The 26794-nt window shown below is 49.0% G+C and overlaps 1 protein-coding gene across 1 annotated transcript; it reads left to right on the plus strand.

Moving 5' to 3' along the window:
* Positions 1 to 26605, plus strand: CPN1 (carboxypeptidase N subunit 1). Its single transcript, XM_084772597.1, has 9 exons — positions 1 to 474; positions 4187 to 4383; positions 9313 to 9468; positions 13142 to 13324; positions 15036 to 15147; positions 18290 to 18429; positions 20950 to 21049; positions 23039 to 23157; positions 26278 to 26605. Exons 1-9 carry the CDS (start codon positions 243 to 245, stop codon positions 26419 to 26421), a joined length of 1383 nt encoding a protein of 460 aa, XP_084628723.1. The 5' UTR covers positions 1 to 242; the 3' UTR covers positions 26422 to 26605.
* Positions 26606 to 26794: the final 189 nt, after the last annotated feature.

Raw genomic sequence — 26794 nt, forward strand, 5'->3', positions numbered from 1 at the left:
AAGTGGGGATGTGCAGAATCCTTTCAAGAGGTTTTCCAGCCTTAGGAGAGGAAGAAAAATGAGCCCGGGAGCATCGTGAGTATCCCAGGGCCACAGAAATAATTTCCAGCGTCACGGAGGAGGCTGGTCCCCAGCCAGACTCTTCGCAGGTGCAGGTGTGCTCTGGGTTCTGGATCCTGACGGGGAGAGGATTGCTTGGACAACGGGGGTCACGTTTCAGAGCCTCTGGGAAGCTCGGTGAGATGCCAAAGCTGCCCTCAGCCTTCCTGCCCCTCCTCCTCCTCCTCCTCCTCTCCAAGTTTGTTGCCCCTGTGACCTTTCGTCACCACCGCTACGACGACCTCGTCCGGAAGCTGTACAAGGTGCATAACCAATGCCCGGACATCACGCGGCTCTACACCATCGGGCGCAGCGTCAAGGGGAGGTTCCTCTACGTGCTGGAGTTCAGCGACCACCCTGGGATCCACGAGCCTTGTAAGTCTTGAGCAATTCTGGGACGTGTTGGGCAACTAACTCCCTTCCTTTACCACGCGGTCGCCACGCCAATGGAGTGCTCCGTCTACAGCGCATTACCTGCTCCTCCAACCTGAGAAAGCAGGTGGCCCCACTTGATCCTCCAGTTTCCCTAGGTCCCGAGGAGCTGTGACCCCCAGCTCAGGCTCCAGTGCGTTCCTCCTTCCTGGGTTCTGTTTCCTCAGAAGCCCATGAGTAAAGGGGGTCTTCCTCCTGCTCTCCCCGCCCCCACCAGTCTCTCTCCTGTTTCTTCTATCAGGATCCAGTGACTTGGGAACATAGCAGAAATAGTTGACCTCCGGGTTCTCCTGAGGGGTCAGGCAGATCCCTCCCGGGAATGGCAGCGGTCCAACACGGTGTCCTACAGAGAGTTTGAGGGTTTGGAGATTAGCTTGCTTTTTTGTTAGTTTGTTAGCAATCCTTGTTTGCTTCAAAATTGGTTCATGACCAGCCTGGAAACATAAAAACTCATCTCAAAACCAACTAACCAGCTGAAAAAACTAGAATTCAGAGAAGGAAAAAACCAAACCAAAACAAAACAGAAGCACAATCCTCGTGCTCACAGATAACTCTTATTTCCATAGATTGACATCTCTCCTTCTAAATGGGTTATTTGGCCCTCATTTGCATTTGACATCTCAAATGCAAAATGGAATCATACTGTAACCATTTTCCTCAGTTCATTGTGTCTATGAATACAGACAGCTCGATGGCATTATTCTTGGTTGTATAATATGCTGTTGCTGGTTTTGTTTTTTTGTTGGTGTTGTTTTGGGTTTGTTTTTTGTTTTTCGTTTTTCGAGACAGTATTTCTCTGTGTAACCTTGACAGTTCTAGACTCACTTTGTAGACCAGGCTGGCCTCAACTCACAGAGATCTGCCTGCCTCTGCCTCCCAAGCACTGGGATCAAAGTCGTGCACGCCACCACGCCCGGTTTATTGCTGGATTTTGTTAACTGCTCACATATTGATGAACACTGACAAGTCTCTAGTTACTTTGTTTACGGCAATGATGACATTTGAGTTAAGTCACATGACTTATTTCAGTTCCTTTACACGAAGCTCCCAATGGGTGTCCCCTCCTAGGGTTGCCGCTCTGAACTCACATGCGCACTGTGGAAGCTTAAGGCAGTTGATGACTTTACCAGGGTTAGCCTCTTTAGGCCACGCCCCCTCGTTGGTGCTGCCTCTTTAAGCCACGCCCCCTTGTTGATGCCTCTGAGGCTGTTGCAGACAATGCAGGCTCTCACTGGTCTGTCTTTTCCCTTGAGTTTGCAGTTCTTCCGTTTGCTCCTTACATTCCTTCATTCTACAAATGTTTACCCATCACCTACGAGCTAGAAGTACTTTTGTTGGGGCTGTGGAGATGGCTCAGCAATCAAGAGAGCACTTGCTATTTTTACAGAGGCTGTGAGTCTGGTTCCAGCGGCTCACAACCACCTGTAACTCCAGCTCAGGGGCATCTGGGAGCCTCTTCTGGGCTCTATGGAACACATAGACACAAATACATATACATATACATATACATATACTTTAATAATAACCCAGGAGGACAGAAAGAGAGAGGAAGGTCCTTATAAAAAATAAATAAAAGAGCTTTCAGGCAGGCATGCTAGCGCTTCCACAGCTTTGGAAGTGCAACAAAGATTAGTGCAGACTTCACCCTAATGGGGCTGCATTATAGGGGGCTAAGCCCGGCAATAAATGGGGCATTTGGGTAAATGCCTGGTACTGCAGATGGGGCAAGAGCTTAAACAGGAAAGAGAGATGGGCCTGCTGTGCGGCCATCCAGGGGGAAGCAGAGGAAGTCACTATCTCCCAAAGTCTTCTCTGGCTGAGATGGTGCTGAACAGAGATCTGAAGGGTCTCTGAGTGGGCCGGCATGACAGGCTAAGTAAAAAGAAACTGCAGCTCCCCAGCAGCCGGAACCCAGTTAGTGTATGTAGTTCCTGCAGAGGCCCTGCGGTCAGAGGCAGGTGGTTGAGAGCACTGGGCCCCAGGGAGCTCATTTGGGACTTACAAGCAGGTGGATGCCTTTGGCCTTTACTTTGAGCAAAGTGAAAAGCCACAGGAGAGTTTTAAAGATGGCGCTGGATGGAGGCCGACAGCCGCGGCTCCCAGCCCTGCTCTGGGGAATGAGGTCTTATGGCATACCATCACACTCCTTTGTTATTAAATTATCTGTGCCAGCTTCTACTGAAACAGGCGAAGAGCTGTGACAGAGATAACACTGTCCACACAGCCTGCAGATTCCAAGTCGGGCCCTTCCGTAGCCTTTACAGAGAAGCTTTGTCAGCCCCCGACTGGGGAGCTTGGGGGCTCACGGAGCCACGCAGCTGCAGGAAATAAATAAATAAAAAGGTTAGTTCCTTGGCTAACACTAAGTTCTGTAAAGGAAGCAGGACATGTGGCCAGAACATATAAGTTCCATAAAAGGAAAGGCCATACAGGACTCACTTCTAACAAGAAGAGCTCAAGCCAGTGACTCGGACTTAACAGTGTTTGAATTGGACCCGCGAGGTCAGCAAGGCAACAGGGAGATGAACAGGAAGAGAAGCGGCCAGCCAGGGAAGCAGAAACATGCTGTGTAGCAAAGCACTGGCAAGGGCTTTTGTTGAAAGGGGAGCACAGCTGTCTCACGTTAGTGACCCTAGAGCAGCGATTCTCAATCTGTGGGTCGTGACCCCTTTGGGGTTGCCTATCAGATATCCTATATATCATTATTTATATTACGATTTGTAACAGTAGCAAAATTATAGTTATGGAGCAGCAATGGGATAATTTTATGGCTGGGAGGGAGGGGGTCACAACAACATGAGGAACTGCATTAAAGGGTCGCAGCATTAAGAAGGTTGAGAAGCACCGGCCAGAGGCTTTTACAGAACCTTACTTCTGACTTCAATTAACACTTAACAAGGCCAAAGGGAAGAGTAAGATCCCAGGCAGAAGCCAGGCGTGGTGGCGCACGCCTTTAGTCCCAGCACTTGGGAGGCAGAGGCAGGCAGATCGCTGTGAGTTCGAGGCCAGCCTGGTCTACAAAGTGAGTCAGGGACAGCCAAGGCTACACAGAGAGACCCCCATCTCAAAAAACCTAAAAAAAAAAAAAAAAAAAAAAGAACCCAGGAAGAAGTAGATTCCTTCCATTCTCACGCAATGCATGCTTTTCCGACCCTGAAAGAGAGTCTCTGAGCAGCGTGCTGGAGTGTCTGTCTTTATGTATGTGTCCCCTTAGAGGGCATGGCGTGCTCTGTGGGCTTTGGGCCTCTATTCCATGCATGGCCAGGCAGCCCAGGCAAGTTCCTTAACGTCTTCTACCCCCTCACTTCTAAACTCTTGAGACTCTGCGACCCACTCCACAAGTTTTCTGTTACGGTTACAATAGCAAACATGAACAGCTAGTACACTTGGGGGCCCGGCAAGCGGTGGCCATCGTTATCCTATAGATTTTCCAATTGCAATTTATTTGGAAGGGACTTGGGGATTGCTGGGAAGGACCTAATGAAAGTCTGAGATTTTCTTCCTCTTTTTAGGGGGGTCGGGTTGGGGGGGAGGAGGTGGAGTGGGGGGGTGAGACAAGGTCTTGTGAGGAACTCGCTATGTAGCCAAAGCTGGCCTTGAACCCAAGGTCCTCCCGCCTGCCCCTTCATGGGCCGCGTTGCCTCTCTGTTTCCAGTGGAGCCGGAAGTCAAGTACGTGGGGAACATGCACGGGAACGAGGTGCTGGGCCGCGAGCTGCTCCTCCAGCTGTCCGAATTCCTCTGTGAGGAGTTCCAGAACCGGAACCAGCGCATCCTGCGTCTAATCCAGGACACGCGCATTCACATCCTGCCGTCCATGAACCCTGACGGCTACGAGGTGGCGGCCTCCCAGGTACGCGGTTCCAAGGAAGATACGTGAAGAGACTAACGCCCTGTTAGTAAATGGGCGCCGGTAGACAGAGCTATGCCCCACTGTAAATATCAGTGGGGGGAAAAAAAGAAGGAAGAAAGAAAGAGATAGGAAGGAAGGTGGTGCAGGGGGCGCAGAAGCAAAGGGTTAAGGCTGTAGCACCCCTAAAGTGCTCTGACTCCGCAGATGGTACCTGTGGCCTGGGTTGGGAACCGGACTGCTCCAGCTAACCTCAAGGTCTTGTTATGGGGACAGATGTAGGAATCCCTTGGCGACACCTCGTAAACTGGAAAATGCTGTGCAGGTGTGAGAGGGTATTCCCAAATACCCACCTTCCTGTACTTTTAGACAAAGAGCACATGCTTTCTCCAGATCTTGGGGTGAGGGATTATTTCTAGATGCTTCTTCTTCCTCATTTTTTTTCAGGGGGGGGCTCTTCTTTTGGCCTTTTAAGGCTTTAAATTAAACATGCTAGCCAAGTACTCTACCACTGAACTCACCAGGCCTCCTTTTACTCTTTTGTTTGCTTAGGTTTTGGTTTTTGGAGATTGTTTTTCTGTGTGTATAGCCTTGGCTGTCCGGGACTCACTTTGAAAACCAGGCTGGCCTCAAACTCACAGATTTCTGCCTGTCTCTGCTGGGAAGGTGTGTGTCACCACGCCCGGCGCGCTCTCTCTCTCTCTCTCTCTCTCTCTCTCTCTCTCTCTCTCTCTATATATATATATATATATATATATATATATATATATATATATATATATATTTTATTTATTTATTTATTTATTTATTTATTTTTTTAATTCTGAAACAGGAGCTTGAGGAGTTGCCTGGGCTAGACTCAGACCTCACAAAAGCAGGGTCTCCGCGCAGGACCCTGCTGACTCAGGCCGCCAGGCGTTCTAGATTCTCATAGCTGTGCCGCTAGGGCCTCGCGTCTGCTTCTCTAGAAAGAGAACCACAAACCTAGGAGTGTACATGGTTCCCAGCAGACGCCATGGAAGTCAGGAGATTTCCTTAAGTCTCGCTGGCTCCTTGCTGTGACACCCGCTTTAGTCTTCTGGTGTCCACACAAAAAGCTGCCATTGTTGTAAGGCTCAAAGTTTGAAGGACTTTTGTTAGGGCAGCAGGTGGAATCTTTTACACCGTTTGCTCTGTGATTGGGAACCTGGGAACCTTCAGTTAGATTATGTCCCTCCCCTCTGCTCCCTCTCCTTCCTCTTCCTCCTCGTCCTCTCCTTCCTCCTGTTCTCTACGCCCTCTCTTTTTTCTTTCCCTTCCTCTCTTTTGGCCCTGCTAGCGATGAAGACCAGAAGCCTCACACACACTAAGCAATCTCCCAGACACCGAGTCACAACCCTGAGCCCACAGATCCTTTCCTTGCCAGCATGACTAATGGCCAGTTGTGTACAAAAATCACCTGGGAAAGCCCATTGCTGTTAATATTGGCAGTTAAGAGCTACATTTCTGGGCTGGAGAGATGGCCCAGTGGTTAAGAACACTGGTTGCTCTTCCAGAGGTCCTGGGTTCAATTCCCAGCGCCCACGTGACAGCTCACAACTGTCTGTAACTCCAGTTCCAGGGGATTGGATGCCCTCACACAAACATACGTGCAGGCAAAATATCAATGCACATAAAATTAATGATAAATAAATCATTAAAAAAAAAAGAGCTACATCGCTAAGAACAAAAAGCAGGGAGAAAACTCCTACCATAGAGGTACCCGGTAAGCTCAAAGGTCAGATAAATGTTTGCACTGGCACAGAAATTATGTAGGTACCTTAAGAAAACTTTTTAAAATGTCATATTTTCAGCACAATCTAAGAATAAAATATGAGTGGGATGCTATGTAAAAAAGGAAACCTCTAAGAATGATAAAGATTCTTTGCAATAATTTGAATGGCAGCACATCTCAGAGTTTCCAGTAGGAAATAAGATTGATTTACCTCACTTGCGGGGACAGTCCCCTTCTCCAATGTCACAAAATAATTTTAATCACACACACACACACACACCTGTAAAACAGGATTTCATGTAGCCCAGGCTGGCCTTGAACTTGTTATGTGGCAAAGCATGACCCTGAACTTCTTTTGTTTGTTTTTTATAAGATTTATTTATTTTATGTATACATGTATACATGTGAGTATGCTGTCTTCATGCACACCAGAAGAGGGCATCCAATCCTATTACAGATGGTTGTGAGCCACCATGTGGTTGGTTGAAATTGAACTCAGGAAGAGCAGCCAATGCTCTTACTCACTGAACCATCTCTCCAGCTCAACCTTGACCTTTTTTTCCTTTTTTTTTTTTTTTCTTTTTGAGACAGGGTTTCTCTGTGTTAGCCTTGTCTGTCCCAGACTCACTTTGTAGACCAAGCTGGCTTTGAACTCACAACGATCCACCTGCCTCTCTTCCTGAGTGCTGGGATTAAAGGTGTGCACCACCATACCGGCTTTTTTTTTTTTTAAAGATTGATTTATTATGTATACAGTGCTCTACCTGCATGTAATGCCTGCAGGCCAAAAGAGAGCATAAATCTCATTGTAGATGGTTGTGAGCCACCATGTGGTTGCTGGGAATTGAACTCAGGACCTTTGGAAGAACAGCCAGTGCTTTTAACCTCTGAGCCATCGATCTCTCCATCCCCCGACCTTGAACTTCTTAACCACAGGCCACCTGGTTTACTCCTGGGCCAGGGATAAAGCAGAGGGCTCATGCTAGGCAAGGACTCAGTGGCTACAGCCCCAGCGCTAATGGGACTCTTACCCTTTTCTCTTATACCACTTTGTATCTATTCATGTATCTGCCTAGCTTCCTATTGTACTGTGAATTCCCAGGAGGCTAGAAGAATATCTCACTTAGCTCTTTCCCCAGTGCCTGAGGGCTTTGGCAGCAATAGCTGAGAACTCTCCTCCTGATCTGAGAGCAGAAGGCAGGGAGCACACTGGGAGTGGCAAGAGTCTTTGGAAACCTCAAACCCCACCTCCAGTGACATACTTTCTCCAACAAGGCTGCACCTCCCCAAACTCCCCACACAGCCACCAGCTGGGGACCAAGTATTCAAATGCCAGAGACTTATGGGGACATCTCATTCTAACCTCCACAGAGGGAAGAGAAAAGCAGAGCAAAACACACAGAAACACAGACACATTCAGGAGGCCAGGAAAGAGAGAAACAAAACTCTTAGTATACATCGTGCATCTAGAAGCTAAGGACAGGGCCAGCACAGTGGCTCAGCAGGTAAAGTCACTTGCTGTGAAAGAGTGGGGACCTGAGTTCAGTCCTTGGAGCCACCATAAGGCAGAAGGCGAGAACTGACTCCACAAAGCTGTCCTCTGACTTCCACATGCACACTGTGCTGTGCATGCCCCACCCCCACCCCCACCCCCAATAATAAATAAAATTTAAAGGATTGCCTATGACCACCGGAAACTAAAACAGACAAAGCCTTCGGAGAGTGTGACGATGGTGCCTGGGTTTTAAGCTTAACCCTTCACATCTGGGAGAGACGTGATGCCATCAGCAACCTCCCGGTGTGTGGTCATTTGTTACAACAGCCCTGTACAGGCATATACTGTGCCAACTGGTGGATGGATAAATAAAATGTGGTGAACCCACACCCCTCAGAAATGAAAAGGAAGGGAAGTACATGGGTGAACACAGACCATACGACGTATGATCCCACTTACGCTTACCATGTGCAGAGAAGACGAATCCACCGAGACAGAGCACTGGGGATTAGGCTTCTTTCTAGGGGGACAGAAATGCTCCAAACTTATGATTTTAGTATAATTGTACTGTACAATGGGCTAAAACTCATTGAATTGTATTCTTTGAGCAGTTTTGTACAGCTATCTCTAAAACTGTAGTAGTCACTCCAGTTGGAGCTTCTCCTGAGATGCCCTAGAACTTTGTGGTGGTCTGCGTTTGGCTCACTGGAAACGTTAGTGTGATAATGCTGCCCCATTTCATAAATAAAGCTGCTGTGCTGGTTTGAATAAGAATATCCCCGTGGGCTCGTGTATTTGAACACTTGGTTCCTCACTGAAGGTGCTTTGGTAGGTGGAGGTTATGGGAGCTCTAGGAGCCTTACTGGAGGGAGTACATTACTGTGGGTGTGCTCTGGGGATTTATAGCCTTGCTTTATTTTCTGTTCTCTCCCGCTGCTTCCTGTGTGTGATATAACATGACCGGCCAGCCCGCTTCTGCTGCCATGTCCTGTCTTCTGGGCATTATGAATCCATCTTCCCTCCCTGTCTCCCTCCGTCCTTCTTTTCCGCTCCCCTGTCCACACTATAAGCTAAAATAACCCATGTTTTTCTTTTTGGTTTTTTGTTTGTTTGGTTGGTTTTGGTTTATTTGTTTGCTTGGGTTTTGTTGTTGTTGTTGTTTTGTTTTTTTAAAGACAGGATCTCTCTGTGTTAGCCTTGGTTGTCCTGAACTTGCTTTGTAGACCAGGCTGGCCTTGAACTCACAGCGATCTACCTGCCTCTGCCTCCCGAGTGCTGGAATTAAAGGCGTGCACCACCACACCCGGAGTAACCATTCTTTTCTTAAATTGATTTTGGTCATGATATTTTATCACAGAAATAGAAAAGTAACTAATGCTGCTAGTATCTTTAAAAGTTACACGACACTCTTGAAATATAGGACTCTTGTCTTTTTTTTTCTTCCCTTTTCTTTTTCTTTTTCTTTTCTTTCTTTCTTTCTTTCTTTTTTTTTTTTTTTTCGAGACAGGGTCTCTCTGTGTAGCCTTGGCTGACCCAGACTCTCTTTGTAGACCAGGCTGGCCTCGAACTCACAGCAATCTACCTGCCTCTGCCTCCCGAGTGCTGGAATTAAAGGTGTGCGCCGCCGCCGCCCGGCTAAGGCTCTGTCGTAAACACTCAACTTTGCTTTCTTCATTGCTCCTAGAGCCTGAACACATCTCGGTACCTGGTTGGTAGGAACAACGCAAACGGAGTGGACCTGAACCGCAACTTCCCGGACCTCAACACCTATTTCTACTACAACGAGAAGTATGGCGGCCCCAACCACCACTTACCCCTCCCAGACAACTGGAAAAGTCAGGTAGGAGATGAGAGCCAGGAACTGGTCACATGGCGCCCCCTGCAGGATGCTCAGCGGTCCAGGAAGCAAGCCCTGGCTGACCGCTCAAGCCGGTGGAGGAGAAAGCAGATGCTCGCTGACTTCACAGAACTCTCTCCTAAGCCTGTTTCAGTTGCTCACCATAGTGCTGGCCCGGAACTGAGACGAACAACAGTAGCCAGTATTAGCCCTGTTTCACGGTTACTACATTTATAGGTCGAACTAAATTCACATAGCTGATAATTGAAGGAAACAAATACTTAAACCTACACATGGGCTGGGGAGATAGCTCAGTTGATAAAAGTTCTTGTTCAACAAACATGAGGACCTGAGTTCGATCCCTGAGAGCCAGGCCAAAAAGATAGGCGTAGGGCCAGTTAGATGGCACAGCGGGTAAAGGGGCTTGCCGCCAAGCCTGAAGACCCAAGTTTGATTCCCAGACTCCTCATGATGGAAGGAGAGCCCTGACGCTCGCAGGTTATTCTCTGACCTTTATAACAGGCTACCGTGTGCATGTGTTTATGCACGTGCTCACGCACACACGCGTGTGCATGAACACACACAGGCCTTCTGACTCATATTCCAGTGCTCTATGTGCTGATGCTAGCACAGTTGTTTTCAACCTTCGTAATGCTATGACAGTTTAATACAGTTTCTCATGTTATGGTGACCCCTCCCCCAACATAAAATTATCTTAGTTGCTACTTCATAGCTGTCATTTGCTACTGTTATAAACGGTAATGTAAATATTTGTGTTTTCCAGTGGTCTTAGGTTACTCTTATGAAAAGGTCGTTCCACCCTAAAGGGATCTTGACCCACAGGGTGAGAACCACTGCACCAGACTGTTGCCAGAGAGTGCCAACATTTTATTTTATTTTAGTATTTATTTATCTACTTCGAGACAGTGTTTCTCTGTGTAACCCTGGCTGTCCCAGACTCTCTTTGTAGACCAGGCTGGCCTTGAACTCACAGAGATCCACCTGCCTCTGCCTCCCCAAGTGCTGGGATGACAGGCATGCACTACTGCACCCATCTTGAAGTCCAGCATTTTATAAACAAGTTTTTCCTACTTGTGATGAGCTGGGTATCAGCAACATCAGCTATTAGCATGAGGTCCATGGTGTCTAACTTCTGCCTTCTTCTCTTTCCTTCTGTGTGATCCTTTGTCTTAAAGCTTCCCTCACATCCCACGCTCTCTCACTGGGAGGCAGCATTTGGCAAGCCCTAGGCTGGGAGGCAGCATTTGGCAAGCCCTAGGCGAGGCCAGTGGTTCCATCCTGCTGAGGACCTAGTGCTGGCTGGGAACGTCGCCGTCAGCCCTGACTTTTCTCCTGTGTAGGATGGTTCAAAACACTCCATTTGTGACTATCTAGACTTAGAGACTGGAGGAGGAACACAAAGCAAGGGAAAGCCTTTGCACTGGCCATTCCTGGCTGGGGAGGGTCGGTATTTTCTCCTTGAAAGTGATGGCGCAGTGCTTAAGAGTGCCTGCCGTTCTTACAGAGAACCCACATTGGGCAGCTCACAGTCGCATGTAACTCCACTTCTCAGAATGTCTGATATCCTGAGTCCTTGTGTCCACACAGACACACGTACCCACACATAATTAAAAATAAAATGATGTAAAAGTCATAGTGACATGTCGGCTTTCTGGCTACAGCTGTCCTTTGGGTTCCAATTAAGTAAGTCAAAATAGCATGGTCCTACTCGGGGTATCTGGCTAGAAGAATGTCATTGGCTACTTTTCATTTCCTGAGGCAAGGTCTCACTTAGCATAGGCTAGCTTCAAACACGTTTACTGAGGATGACCTTGAACTTCTGTTTCTCCTGGGCTGAGATTATGGTCATGAGCCATGCTCCGAATTTGTAAAAGGTTTATTTTATTTGTATTTTTTAAATTGTGTGTTTGTCGGGGGGGGGGGGGTGTCTGTGTGTGGGGGTGTACACATTAGAAGTAGGTGTTCTCAGAGTCCAGAAGAGGGTGTCAGGTGCCCTGGAGCTGGAGTTAGAGGTGACTGTGAGCCAGCTAACGCGGGTGCTGGGAACTGAACTTGGGTCCTCTGTGAGAGCCGCAAGCGCTCTTAACTGCTAAGCCATCTCTCCAGCCCTATATTTTGATTTAGTAAACTTGTTTCTCTGAGTCAAACAAGATAATTAGCCTCCCACACAGTCCTCACCCTAACTCTGAAGAGGAAAAGCGACAGTGAAGACTCTCTCGTGCTCCTGAGAGAAGAGCCATGAGAGGAAGGAGCCACGGAGAAACTGGCCTTTTGGAACATGAGGAAAGAAGTGCTTGCTTCAAGGAGCCTGAGCTTTTGGTCCTACAGCCACATGCTATAAAAGGGCAATTTCAGGCTGGAGAGATGGCTCAGAGGTTAAGAGCACTGGCTGCTCTTCCAGAGGTCCTGAGTTCAATTCCCAGCAACCACATGATGGCTCACAACCATCTATAATGTGATCTGATGCCCTCTTCTGGCTTGCAGGTGTATGTGCAGGCAGAACACTGTATACATAATAAATGAATGTTTAAAAAAAAAAAAAGGGCAGTTTCTCTAACATAGGCCACACGTACAGCAGTGCTCCCCTGGCCATGTAGCCACCTAAGGTTGTGTTAAGTTCACCCTGTAATCTTGCACAATGGCAAATGGCCAAACATTTCTCAGAACGTACCCACTAACACATGATGTGTCTCTTCTGATTGTATGAGACCCAGCTGTCTTTGGACAGTCCCCCTTGGGATGGAAGACAGACCTTTGGTCCAGGAAGAGCCATTAACTCATTGACCCCAAGAGATCACTGAGCAGGACCCTCTGTGAGGAGGAGAACCCCTGGTAACTGGGTGATTTGTGCGGCAAGTCCAGTGGGTTCAAGGTTTCCTTTACAAAGCTATGGCTCGCTAGCAAAGTGACAGCGTAGGAATTAGTGTGTCTGATCTACGACATGTGGACGTGGCCTGAGCCCCATTAAAGTAGGTGCAGCAGATATGCTGGGATGAGGGGCCTGAAATCATTACTTCAAGCAAGTGGCCTAATTAATTAGAACCCTAAGTCTTTACAAAGTTGTCTTAGAAGCCCAGCCGCACTGCACTCGGTAAATGTCTGTCTGTTTGTCTGTCTGTCTGTCTGTCTGTCTGTCTGTCTGTCTGTCCCTCTCTCCTCTTCCCTTACTGCTCCCCTTCCCGTCCTCCCTCTGTCTCCCCAAATTCGTGTACAAACACACAGAGTTCTTGCACACTTCCTCTTCCCACATGGACCCTACCTTTGCTGTCATACCCTAGAATAGTACAATAATTACAATCCTACATTAATTACAGGTCTACATTGACCTGACCTCAAACTCCAAATCTAAAGTCTACAGTTCCACTGGTGACTGCCCTTGGCCTTACAGCTTCTATGGGTGTGGGCAGGTGTGCTGGAAGTGCCCACCACGGACTGATACAGGAGAGCTTCAGTACCCCGGGGGCTCCCGTTGTGTCTTGCCATCCACATGTTGCACTTTGGAAAGGAGTTCCAAATATTCGATTTTGAAATCATCACCACAGAGGTCATATTGGGGTGAAGTGTCCCCACAGGCCCCTTCCTGACAGGATTCTCGAAGCGACACCATGTGGCAGCTTGGCCACGCCTTGGCTGCCAACCTCTCATGTCTTCACAGGTGGAACCCGAGACCCGGGCAGTGATCCAATGGATTCGATCCTTAAACTTCGTTCTCTCAGCCAATATGCACGGTGGGGCTGTGGTGGCCAACTACCCATATGACAAGTCACTTGAGCATCGGTTCCAAAACCCCTACCGCACCTACAATTCCCCAACACCAGATGACGAGCTTTTCCAGACGGTATGAAGAAAAGCAGCTCTTCCCAGAGCAGGGGCTTGGGGCTCGGGAGACACAGGACCCCACAGCAAGAAGTTCACAGACAGGGATCAGACCACAGGGGCTGCTTGGGAAGGGCTGCCTAGTGGGTTACATTTTATTTCTGGTGATGAGCCATAAATCCAGGAATGATTAAATCAAAACATCTTATAATTGCTATTATGAAAAGAACCCTTAAGCTGATGACAAATGAGAATAAGCCTAAGAGTAATCACACTGTCTGTGAGTCTGTGGCGTGAAATGTGAATTTTGAGAGACTCGAATTTACATTTTTATGATGATATGTCTAGTTTAATAAAAATAGACCATACAAATTAAGATTTAAATAAAACTACAAACAATAGAGCAGGCTGAATAATGCCTCACTAGCTAATAATTCTTGCTACTCTTGTAGAGGACCCCAGTCCTGTTCCTACAATCTGTGTTTGTTAGCTCAAAACCACCTGTAATGACAGTTCCAGGGAACCAGACACTTCTGGTCTCCAGGGACAACTGTACCCACATGCACATACCCACACAATAGACACAAGGAAATACACATATAAAATTTTTTTTAAAAGATGAATATAAGCCAGGCATGATGGCGCACGCCTTTAATCCCAGCACTCGGGAGGCATAGGCAGGCAGATCGCTGTGAGTTCGAGGCCAGCCTGGTCTACAAAGTGAGTCCAGGACAGCCAAGGCTACATAGAGAAACCCTGTCTCGAAAAACAACAACAAAGTAAATTTAAGAGTGTGCCTCATTTTCCAACATACATCCTTCATCTGTCAAAGCACACACATGTTCTACCTTACTCAATCTTTGATTTCTTTCTTTAAATTCAGCTAGAAAATGGTCCAACTAAGTAGGACCTCCTGTGTGGTCTGCTGTCATCCCTCCCTTTTCTTTCTTTCTTTTTTTGCTTTGTTTGGTTGATTGTTTTCTTTTGTTGAGACAGGGTTTCTCTGTATAACAGAGCTCCAGCTGTCCTGGATTCACTTTGTAGACCAAGCTGGCCCCAGACTCATAGAGACCCGCCTGTCTCTGCCTCTGCCCTCTGCCCTCTGCCCTCTGCCCTCTGCCCTCTGCCCTCTGCCCTCTGCCTCTCGAGTGCTGGGATTAAAGGTGTGCACCCGGCTCATCCCTCCCTTTCCAACATGACAGATTTATCCCCAACAAAGTGGCAACACCAGAATACAGGGCTCCTAGTAGCAAGTGTAGCATCTGGGAAGCTGAGGCAGGAGGATTGAGTTCCAAGCCAGACCCTGTCTCAAAAACCCCAAGGGAGATAGAGGAAAAGAGGGAGGGAAGGAGAGAGGGAGGGAGGGAGGGAGGGAGGGAGGAAGGGGGGAGGGAGAGAGTTCAAGAATGAATCCAAAACTCCCAACTGTAGCCAGTTCATGCTCACTTACATAAATGAACACACACTCACATTCACATACACACGCACCACCACCACCACCACCTCATCACTTCCTCCCCTGTCCTTGACACACTTCCTTGCACTGAAGCATTTAATGCACTGTGTGTGTGTCACTGTGGCTCTTGGATTCCCCTAGTCTGGAGTCCAAGCCACCACTGTGGCAGTTGGGTGTGTGACACTGGTAGCTCTTGGCTTCCCCTGGTCGGGAGTCGGAGCCACCGCTGTGGCAGTTGGGACTTGCTCCCAGGCATCTTCTGCTGCCTTTTCTCTAGCTGGCCAAGGTCTACTCCTACGCGCATGGATGGATGCACCAAGGTTGGAACTGTGGCGACTACTTTCCAGACGGCATCACCAATGGGGCGTCCTGGTACTCCCTCAGCAAGGGTGAGCAGTCCTGGGAACATGATGCAGAATACTGTAGAATTTTGTGTGTGGGGGCGGGGGAGGGAAATGGAGAAATAGAGAGCTCCCAAGCTGTCAGGTAATAGCCTAAGTGTGATCCTAAAAGACAGGGAGGGCATAATGCATGGTTTTCTAAAACTGGTGTTTTATGTTGTAATCTGCTGGGGCATAGGAGAAAAATACTGAGGCTGAGTGTTGAAGGGTGTGGTCTCTGAGATCGACTCAGCTTGGAATTCATCTTGCTCCTGCACCAGCTGTGTGGCTTCAGGCTAATTGCATGCCCTCTCTGTGCTTTGGTTTCCCCATCTTTAAGCAAGCCTGATAACACGCCTCAGAAATGTTGATGCTGTAAGTAAAGCAGTTAGGAATGCCTGGCCTCTAAGTTCTCTTGTTTTCAAAAGCAGCCTAGAGGTGGGATTCAGGCAACAGCAGGTGAGCAGAGGGGCTAGGCCCCTGATGACTCACTCATAGGTACCCTGAATACCAGCTTCCCACCAGAGGACTTGCTTTGGGCATTAGCCATTCATAATGAAAGCCTAGGGGGCTCTAGCAGTGGGTGCACCCCGCCCCGTTCCCCAAGCCTCCCCTACCACCCCTTCCCCTGCCCCGTTCCCCGCTCCTCCTCCTCCCCGACCCCCCCCCCCCCCATTCCCTGCGCCTTGCCTGGGACCCACTCTGGATAAATGTCTGTTGCGAACCTTGCACTGTTAAGAACAGGGAAGAGGTTAGACCAGGGAGCCGGGTTCTTTCAGGAGCTGTTTGCATCTGTCTTTTTCCATACTCTGGTACCCGGACCATCCATATTGATAAGGGCTGAATTGATGTTTGGTCCTGGGGAGAGTGGAGAGGAGAAAAGCCAAGGCCTCATTGTGTCCTGGCCCCAAGCTCATGTGAACACAGTAGAAGATCCCGGCAGTTTCTGATTTCCTTAGCTTTGGGTTAGGAAGCTGACCTCCCCATCCCCTGGAATTGGAAGAGTCAGATACACTTCTTCAAATCATGTTTGTTTGTTTTCTCTCTCCTTCCCTCCACCCTCCCTGTCCTCTGAGAACTCATGGCCCAGGCCTCCTCCACTGTAAGCCAATGCAGCACAGTTCTAAGATTAACAATGATTAATTGTTAACAAAGATTAACAAACGATTGTGTCTCCTGAATCACAAACGCTGGGAGTAAGGTCCAGTGGTCTGTGTTTAGCAGGATGGCCCAGCCTTCCAGGGGACTCTAGCACACAGCAGGAAACTACTTATCCAGTATTAGGGCTCTCTAGAAGAACAGAACCAATAGGATGAATATATATCGAAGAGGAATTTATTAAAATCACTTAAAGGATAGTCTGTGTGGTCCAACAGTGGCTGCCTTCACACTGAAGACATTGAGGACCTGGCTCCAGCTAAGTCCATGATGCTGGATCTCTCCCAGTCGGGTGCTGACCGCCTAGGGGGTCCCTGGAGAGGCCCTAGTCTTTAGCTCATGTTGTAAGACCAAAGAAGCTGGGTTCTAGTGCCAGGGCTGGAAGGCAGCATCGGTGACAGTGGCAGCAACAGGGTATATGGCTCAAGAACAGGGTGGATGAACACGCCAGCGAGACACAAAGGCAAACAGGCAATATTCAAAGCTTTCTCTTCCTTTTATCTGGGGTTCTGGCAGTGGACATTGCCTGCATTAAAGGTGGGCTTTCCCAGTTCGGGTGACTGAAAGGCTCCCACAGATGTTGCCAACAGTGTATCTCTTAGTTGAATCCAGGTCCAGCTGAGCTGGCAACCAAGATTAGCTACCCTTCTCCCACTTCCTCCATGCTTTCTTATGTGCGCATGTGTTTGGCCTGCGTGTATGCCTGTGTGCCCTAAAGAGCCTGGTGCGTGAGGAGGCTGGAAGAGGCCATCAGATACCCCAAAACCGGAGTACCAGATGGTTGAGAGCCACCATATGCGTGTTATATATATATTATAAAAATTAATTAGGAGGCCGGGAGCAGTGGCACACACCTTTAATCCCAGCACTCAGGAGGCAGAGGCAGGCGGATCTCTGTGAGCTCAAGGCCAGCCTGGTCTACAAAGCAAGTCCAGGTCAACCAAGGCTACACAGAGAAACCCTGTCTCAAAACAAAACAAAACAAAACAAAAACAACAAAAAACCCTTAAAACAAAACAAAACAAAAACTAGAAATTGCAGTGAGTTAGTTGGTCACTTTTGGTAGAATAGAAGAATTTTAATCCAAATGAATGTACAATATAAGTATCATTCTAATAACCAGAAATATACTGGAATAATTAATTGTCAAATTAATTATTCACATAATTGAATATGTAAACACCCAGAAGAAGCCAGAATATGGTAGAGAAAAAAAAAAATACAGATGTCTATCACTTTTCCGTGAGTCAAATTTTCTGGACCGTTTTCAGGTTATGGCTATTTCCTAGTTGTGGTGAGAGACTGGAAGCCAGCGTCCTTCTCCTCCTAGCTCTCAGGTCTGCAGATCGTCAGAGTTCACAGAGAAATGCTGCTCTCCTGAAAGCAGCACCTGTGTGCACTCAGCTAAGGGGCAGACAGGAATAAAAGGGACAAGAGAGGTCAGGGGCTGTAGAGGAGGCCCAGTGGGTAACAGCCCTTGCTGCATAGCATGAGGACCCGAGTTCAAATCCCCATCCCTCTGGCACTTGGGGCGAGAAGACAGGAAAGTTATTGTACTTGTTGGTGGTGAGCTTAATTAGCTCGAGATTCAGGGAAAGGTCCTCTCTCAAGGGAATAAGGCGGAGAGAGGTAGACCAGGACGACGCGTGACGCCTGACGCCTGACACCTGACGCCTTCCTTGAGCCTCTCGTGCACGCATGCGCATGCCACGGAAGGGGCATTAAATACGCAATGGAAGCAACAAAGGATGATGAGCATTTATAAAGAAAGAAAACGAGAGAGAGAGAGAGAGGGAGGCGGGGGAGACAGAGACAGAGAGAGACGTGACCCGAGACTGAGGGGAAAACTTTGTGTAGAATAAGAGTTAACAGCTGTCAAGAGGCCGAGGAGAAGGCGATGGATATAGTGGAGACGTCGTGACTAAAGAGAACGATGGGATGTGGCGATGGTGGCCGCCAAGACACGGAGACCTGTCGCTGCCTCTCGCCCTAGGAATGCAAGACTTCAATTACCTGCACACCAACTGCTTTGAGATCACACTGGAGCTGAGTTGCGACAAGTTTCCTGACCAAGAGAAGCTGCCGCAGGAGTGGCTGGGTAACCGCGAAGCCCTGATCCAGTTCTTGGAACAGGTAAGAGCTCATGTTTTGACGCTCATGGTTGCAGGAGCGGAGCTTCCAGTGGACTGGGGTTCCCCCACCCCAGCTCTGACTCAACGCCGGGAGAACTCTACTCGTGGGACTTTTTCCCTCCAGTTTCCTGGAGCAAATCTGTTCGTCAAAAGCTTTACTATACGCTGGGGATTCTGGGTAAATAAGCGTATATTCCTGTCTATATGGAACTGACATTCCAATGACGGCAGACAATAAACAAATTAAGAAAGTAAGTTCTGTAAAGTGTTAAAAAGAAAAATGCTAGCTGGGCGTGGTGGCACAAGCCTTTAATCCCAGCACTCGAGTGGCAGAGGCAGGCAGATCGCTGTGAGTTCGAGGCCAGCCTGGTCTACAAAGCGAGTCCAGGATAGTCAGGGCTACACAGAGAGACCCTGTCTCAAGAGGGGAGGGGAGGCAGACAGACAGAGTCCAAGGAGCGCTGGGGTAGTCAGGCCAGGTATCTAGAGCAGGAGTAGCCCCCCACCTCAAAATGGATACAGTGAAGAAAAGCCAAGCTCCACTTCTGAAAACCACAAGGATCCGCCACCTCACACATGTGCTTAGGTGCTTCTGTCAAACAGTAGGGCTGACAAGGCTAGGGAGGAGGTGAGGAGACCTGCCTCTGTGAGCACTGTCTCTGGGAGTGGAAAGTGGGGCCGCTCCTGTGGGAAACAGTGTGACAGAGCTGCTAAAATGTTAAAAATCAGGCTGAAGCTCAGCCCAGTGATAAAAACACTTGCTGAGCATGAGAGACTCACAAAAGAAAATTAAAATAAAATTCTACATGAAATCAGACAGACAGACAGACAACAAGGAAGGAAGGAATACTTTTCAGCCTTCAAAACAAAGCTCTAGAGGACATTATGTTAAATGAAATAAACCAGTTACAAACTCAGATATGTGTGAGTCCGTTAGTTTAGATGGAGTTCTTACGGTCATAGAGACAGATTGTAGAGTGGGGGCTGGGGCTGGGAGAGCAGGAGTCAGGGAGAAAGTGGGAGGGATGGGGGGTTATAATTTAAGGAGAGCAGTTCCCGTGTCATCAGATGAAGAGAGGTCTAGCGATGAGTCCTTATGCTGGGCACACATTACAAATGTACTTAATAAACTGGACTGTACAATTTACAGGATGGGTACTTTATCACAATTTATTTTAAATTCTGTGTGTGTGTGTGTGTGTGTGAGAGAGAGAGAGAGAGAGTATGTGTGTGGTGTATGTATGTTTTTGTGTGTTCCTGTGTGTGTGTCTGTATGTGAGTTATGTGTGTGGTATGTGTATGTGTTTGTGTGTTCCTGTGTGTGTGTGTGTGTGTGTGTGTGTGTGTGTGTGTGTGTAGGTGCATCTGTGCCATGATGTTTGTGTGGAAATCAGAAAGCAACTTGTGGGAGTCTGTTCTCTCCCTCCACCACTTGGGTTCTGGGATCAAACTCAGATTGTCAGGCTCTACAGCGAGTTCCTTTATCCACTAAACCATCTCAATAGCCCTGACCACAATGTAAAGCTTCTAATTAAAACAAAATGCAAGATCAAGCCAGCAGGGGCTGAAGAGATGGCTCGGGTGGCTGGGAGCACTGGCTGCTCTTTCAGAAGTCCTGAGCTTGATTTCCAGAACCCTCCTGGTGGCTCACAACCTTCCGTGACTTCCGTCCCAGGGGGCCTGAGGTCCTTTTCTGGCCTTTTTTCCCCCGGCACCAGGCATGCACATGGTGTATAGACACACATACAGGCCAAGTACCCAAAATGCATTAAATAAATAAATAAATAAATAAATAAATTTAAAGGATTAGATCAGCAGGGTTTGGAATGGAAGCCGACCTGAGGAACAAGGCAGAGGGTCACCAGCTGGGTAGCTAATGGGGACGGTGGCCTTACAGGCCAGCACAGGAGCCTAAGGCCTTGCTAAGGCTTTGAGAAGAAAGGCAGTGTGATTGGACTGAGCCTCTAACAGGGTCACTCTATCTACTGAGGAGGGATTATGGGGTTAGGCAAGCAGTGAAAGGCTGTTCTGCAGGGATTGGAGAGGTGGCTCAGGGGTTAAGAGCCCTGTCTGCTCTTCCAGAGGACCCGGGTTCAATTCCCAGCACCCACATAGCAGTTCACTTCCAGGGGACTGGACATCCTCACAGAGGCACATGCAGGCAAAACACCAATGCACACAAAATAAAAATAAATAGATAATTTTTTTAAAAAGCTGTTTTACGGGGCTGGAGAGATGGCTCAGTGGTTAAGAGCACTGCCTGCTCTTCCAAAAGGACCCGGGTTCAATTCCCAGCACCCACATGGCAGCTCACAACTGTTTGTAACTCCAAGATCTGACACTCCCACATGAACGGACATAAATTAAAATTAAATAAAATATTTTTTTAAAAAGCCGTTTTACAGGCTGCTGCCACGGTGTTAGTGAAGATGCACCGTGAGGACCCGTGGGGAAGGCCTGAGCCTCTCGAGCTGTGCGGATGCTCTGTGACTCTAATTCTCCGTGGCCTCTTCCCCCGCAGGTTCACCAGGGCATCAAGGGAATGGTGCTCGATGAAAACTCTAACAACCTCATAGGGGCTGTCATCTCTGTCACGGGAATCAATCACGACGTCACCTCAGGTAGGAGGTGCTCCTTGTGCCCTTCAGTAGAACTGGGGGCCAGTTTGTCAGCCCCCAAAGACCAGCAGGGACATCAAGGGCACTGGACGTGAGACATTGAAAGAAGAAAGGGAACCAGAAACAGGAGCCCCCCCACCTCCCCCTCAAAAAAAGGAAGCGCTGCATCAAGCAGCCAAGATGTTGGTAAGGAAACTTGCTCCTGGGGTGAGCAGGCTCTGAGTGTAAGGAACTGGGAATGGCGGAGCTCCTGGTCAGAGCCCAGGAACCGCTGTGAAGACAGTTTTGTTGGGAGCATTTCTGGTCCTGATGCTGTTAATGATGGAGTGACACAGGCCAGGAAGGACTGTACCACTCATGTCTAGCCCCCCTCTGGCGCAGGCATTTCCCATGTGGGCGTTCAGGAAAAGTGACTAGATTCTTCCTATAGGCTGGCTTTGAGGCCAGGTGGGCAGTGGAGGCTAATCTTGGAGCTGCCTAGAACCTGCTGGAAGGGTACTGGCTTGGATTATTTTGCAGCTGCTATGGTAAAGTCCTCTGAAAAAAAAAGCAAGTTAGGGGAGAAAGGGCTTGTTCTGGCTCACAGTGGCAGGGTCTAGGACATCATAGTCAGGGTCAGGGGGTCAGAAGCCTGAAGCGCCTGGGGGAACTCACAGCCACAACAAGAAACAGAGCGATGCGTGTGTGCGCACTGGGGCTTGGTGTCTTTCCTCCACTTACACAGCCCAGGATCCCAGCCAGGGAGTGGTGTCCCCTACCAGTGGGTGGGTGCTCTCACCTCAGCTAACAGAGTCAGGACTCTTCACAGGCATGCAAGGCTCACCCCCTAGCTGATCGTCCCCTAACTCAGGCTAACTCGATCACTCACCACTCCGGGAGTTTCTGTATGTTGGTTTTTCGCCCTTGTTTGTTACCAAACACCTCACAGTTCTGGACTGTTTGGTTCAGGCTGGATGAGACCTCTGCTTCACGCCCTTGTAGGTAGTCCCAGAGCCTCGTCAGTGACAGGCTTGTTTAAGGAAAAGGCGGACTTCTAAAAGAGTTTTGTCCCCTCAGTCTGGCCAAGATTCGGGAATCTTCCACCCAGAGGCTGCACATAGGAGCATGCAGCACCATCCAAGAGAGAGCACAGGCTTCTGGGTGTGGTTCTTAACCATTCAAGCCACTGTGGGGAAGGTCTCTAAACTGACACCATGAATGGATACAACAGATAGGCCCCATTTTTGGCATCCATTACCCAAGCTAGAAGTCAGTCCCCCATGACGTCGCCTGTGCTACCTAGCAAAGAACCTGGTGTTGCTCTCTGGTGGAGGCAGATGTTGGCTTTGAAGAAGCATCTAGAAACAGAGCTTTTGTAAAACATTTGCTAACTGCCACTGTTCGTGTGTGCCCCCAATTAAGACAATAACAGTTTCTGGATGTAACCTCAACAGTCCAATATGTGCATAATAACACTCTGCATTGCTAAAGGATTTTCAAGTTAATTACAGGGCTGGGGCGTGGCTTGGCAAAGCACTTGCCTGACGTGCTGGAAGCTCTGGGTTGAATCCTAGCACTGAGTCAGCTGGGCATGGCGGTGGCACATACCTGTAGCCTTCGGGAGCACTTGAGGTCATCCTAGGCTGCCGAGTGAGAGTCAGACCAGACTGGAACACGTGAGATCCTGTCAGAGAGAGATGGGCAGAGGGGGCGGGCGCAGGGCGGGGTAGAGAGAACGAAATTTTAGACACATAATATGATCAGGATTCAACCCAGAGCTTCCAGCATGAATCAATATTAGACCCAAGATCTAGAAAGGACAGTAGTTTGAGGCACAGCACAGTGGAGCCTTTCCAGAAGAGTTCTTCTGAACGCTTTAGCTCCTCATAGATTTGATCACACTATGAGAAAACAAAACAGAACATCTCAAACCTCCAGCTCACTTTCTTAGCCAGGTTCTGTGTGAACTGGGTCTGAAGTCAGCTGACTGAGTTACCTCCTTCTGGCCTTTAGGTGAGCACGGGGATTACTTCCGGCTGCTGCTTCCCGGCACTTATTCAGTCACAGCCAAGGCACCAGGGTACCAGCCAAAAACAGTGACTGTGACTGTGGGGCCTGCAGGACCAAAGCGGGTGAGTCTGGCTGGGCCTTAGCCTGGTCCTTAAATGTTACCCCGAGTTTTAAACCATCCACTGCTAGGTTCCTCTCTTGACTTTTCCTGGTTCATCGCCTTGACCCAGCCTGCCTCTCTCATCCTCTTCCTCCTCTGTGAATTAGTGCTAACACTTGGTCTTTTAGGGTTCTGTTGCTGCAACGAAACACCATGACTAAAAAGCAAGTTGGGGAGGAAAGGGTTTATACTTCCATATTGCTGTCCATCACTGAAGGGAGACAGGACAGGAACTCAAACAGGGCAGGATCCTGGAGGCAGGAGCTGGCTCAGAGGCCAAAGGGTGGGGTAGGAAGGGGTACTATTAACTGGCTTGCTCAGGTGCTTTCTTATAGGACCAGGACCACCAGCCCAGGGATGGCTCCACCCACAATGGGCTGGGCCCTCCCTCATTGATCACTAATTGAGAAAATGCTTTATAGCTGGATCTCAAGGATGCGCTTTTCTCAACTGAGGCACTTTCCTCTCTGATGACACTGTCTTGTGTTGAGTTGACACACAAATCGGCCAGTACACACTTCCTCCTCAAGGATTGCTAGGACAAAGCACAGGCCCATAGAGGTGCGCAACACAGATCTGCTCAGTAATTGCCGCCCCCCCACCCCCACCCCCACCCCCACCCCCACCCCCGCAGATTGCCTTGGCGGCACCAGCTGCTTTCTTCGGTGCCATGAAGAGGGATTACCACTAGGTGGCGCTCTGCAAAGCCATCTGTGCCCTGCGGTCTTAGGCTCACTGCCCCCTGGCTGCCACCAGAGAGCAGACACTCCCAAGTTCTCAACTCTCCCCAACTCTCCTTTATAGATAGGACAAGAAGCAAAGGACCATTCACTTACAGCCTAGAACTTTTCACTTTAGATCCTATCAGCTTTGAACCTCAGAGAGTGAAGGGGCGTGGACGCCAACCCTCCGTGCCCTCGGGCTGTGCATCTTTTAACATGCAGTACTCGGTACCTTTTGAGCGGCTGCTAGGCACCAAAAGCTGTAGAAGAGCTTTCCAGAACTACCCAATTTAACCTTCACAACTCCCTGTGAGTACCGCACAGCGAGTGGATGGTGGGACTCACACTGAATGGCAGGGACTCACACTACGCCCTCCGCCTGTTCGCGGACCCCTGTAAGCCAACAGAGCAGAGAGAGCTTCGGGTATTTGAAAAATTCCTCTGACGCCTCACAGGTCATCGCCGCCCCCCCCCCCACCTCCCACACATTTTCTTTCCTTGGCCGTATGCATGATGTATATGAGACGTATGAGCACGTGGGGGGAGGATGAGGGCGGACGTGCCCCGTCGGAGGTCAGAGGACAATTGCACGTGTCAGTCCTTGCCTGCCACCTTAACTTGAGGCACCGTCTCTTTGCTGCGCAGTGTGTGTGTGTTCTAGGCCAGCTGGCCTGGGAGCTGCCGGGCCTTCTGCATCTCTGCCTCCAGTCTCACTGGAGGGTCCCTGGGATTACAGAAACACACCGCTGTGCCTTGCTTTAAGAGGGTTTCGGGGATTCAAACTCAGGTCTTCACACTTGTATGGTGTTTTATACTGACAGGGTGGGGGTAGGGCGGGGGGGCGGGGGGGCGGGGGGTTGGCCTTGGAGAAGGACAGCCTATCATCACGCAGAGCCCCATTCTCAGCCAGCCAATCCCCTTTCTTCCCTATTCCACCTTAAAATCAGATGCCCAGCAGCAGGCACATACAGAAATGATGCCTGTTCACTGCCAAGCACAGTCAGCTCCACAGCATTCTGAGTTGTGCTTATTTTGAAGTACGCCCTCCCCCCCCCCCCCCCCGCCATATCCTTCAAATAAACTAGCACAACCCTTCCTTGTGTCAAGTATAACCCAGTGGTACAATCTGTCGTTAGGATGTAACATGCAGAGACAGTAGCAGCTCCCGGTCTGTTTATTGATTGTGTTACTGTCTAACTTGCTTCCATTTTAATTTTAGAGCAGTTAGCCACTTGCTTAAGGAAAGAAAGAAAAAAAAAGACGTTTACTAAAGAGTTTTTGTGTTACGTGAAGAGGATTAAAATATTCCCCCAGAGCTGTCCTCTGCTCTCCTCACCTCCCTCCAGATGTTGGAGCCTTTCTCTGTCCTCTGCCCTTTCCTCCTCTTGTTGCCAATCTCCTCTCTTTCCTCCCTTTCCTTGGTTTCTGTATTTACTAAATGGGAAGTAGGGAATAGTTGGCTCTGCCTGCCCTCCCCTTTATAGAACTAGCAAAAAAAAAAAAAAAAAAAAAAAAAAAGACTGGCTGCAGATTTTTATGGAAACTCAGCAGGGTGTTTTTAATTCCCTGCTGCTTCCGTGGCTCAAGCTATTACAGGGAGGGCTTGCCAGGGAAGCCCCAGGGGAGGGTAGTTAGGACTCAGGGTCGCTCCCTCCCACTCCCTCCTCTTTTGCCGCCACACCCAGTGTCCCACACCCAGGCCAGAGCATCTTTCCGTTTGTGCTCTGTGGCTAGAGGACAGCTGGACACAGCCCTTAGAATATCACACAGATGCCCATGGAATCTTGGGCTTAAGAAACCAAGGGGAAGTGCTTGGTGCACACCTTTAATCCCAGCACTCTGGGGACAGACGTAGGTGGATTTCTGTGAGTTCAAGGCCAGCCTGGTCTACAAAGCGAGTTCTAAGTGGCCAGAGCTCCATAGGGAGACCATATCTCATGAAGAGGAAAAAGAATGTATCCAAGCAGTGTCTGTCATCTCTTCTGTCCCTGTTGCCAAGCAGTGTGGCAGAAGGTAAAGACGCTCTTTTAGCGTATATGGGCATAGCGTATGACTCATACAGCCAACAGGAGGAAAAAGAGAGTAAGACCTCTTCACCCCTTCAATCATCACTCTTGCCGTAAACAGTGTATAAGTGAAAATGTCATTGGAGATGTACATAGAATTTGTTGCTAATATATGTATTTAAAAAAAACCATACATGTAGTCCATCCAGCTGCCACACACTTTGTGTCACCGGTGTTTGGTTCTGTCCCATGCTTTTGAGAAATAACAGCCAAGTCTACAGGACCCCACCATTAGAACCTGGAGCAATGGGGGAAAGCCCAAACGGGAGCTTAGCTTCTGCCTTGCCCTTGCAGGTCGACTTCCAACTCAAGCGAAGCACGGCTCAGGCATACCCTGTGCAGAGAGCTCCCGGCCGAGGACAGGGAAGCCGGGCAAAGCAGCCCCGGATACCCCGAAAGAAAGACCTGGCAACAAAGCGCCATCGTGGCTCTGCCTGAAGCCCAGCACCCAGGGCCACACACAGCAAAGCGGGGTCCCTGCTCTCAAATCCTGTGGCCGTGCTTTTATTATCAGGGGCATATGTACACACAGGCACATAGAGAACAGTTCCAAGTGTTTCTATCTGTCCCAGGAGCAAGCCTTCCTTAGGCCAGCATTAAAGGAGTCAGAACCTTCTGGAAACTGATGGCCACTGTACATGCCTCCTCCAGCAGGGTTCTGGAGACCTTCTTTCTGGGAGTCTGGTTTGGGTCCCATGTCAGTGTGTACTGGATGCGGAGACCGGTTCCATCTGTCTCCAGAGGCTAGCATGGAGCTGATGGCACCGGGGTGCTGCATGAAGCTGTCAAAATGACTGCAGTGCTGAGGTGA

This window comes from Acomys minous (genome assembly GCF_964271855.1).
Source record: "Acomys minous genome assembly, chromosome: 2".
NCBI lineage: Eukaryota > Metazoa > Chordata > Mammalia > Rodentia > Muridae > Acomys > Acomys minous.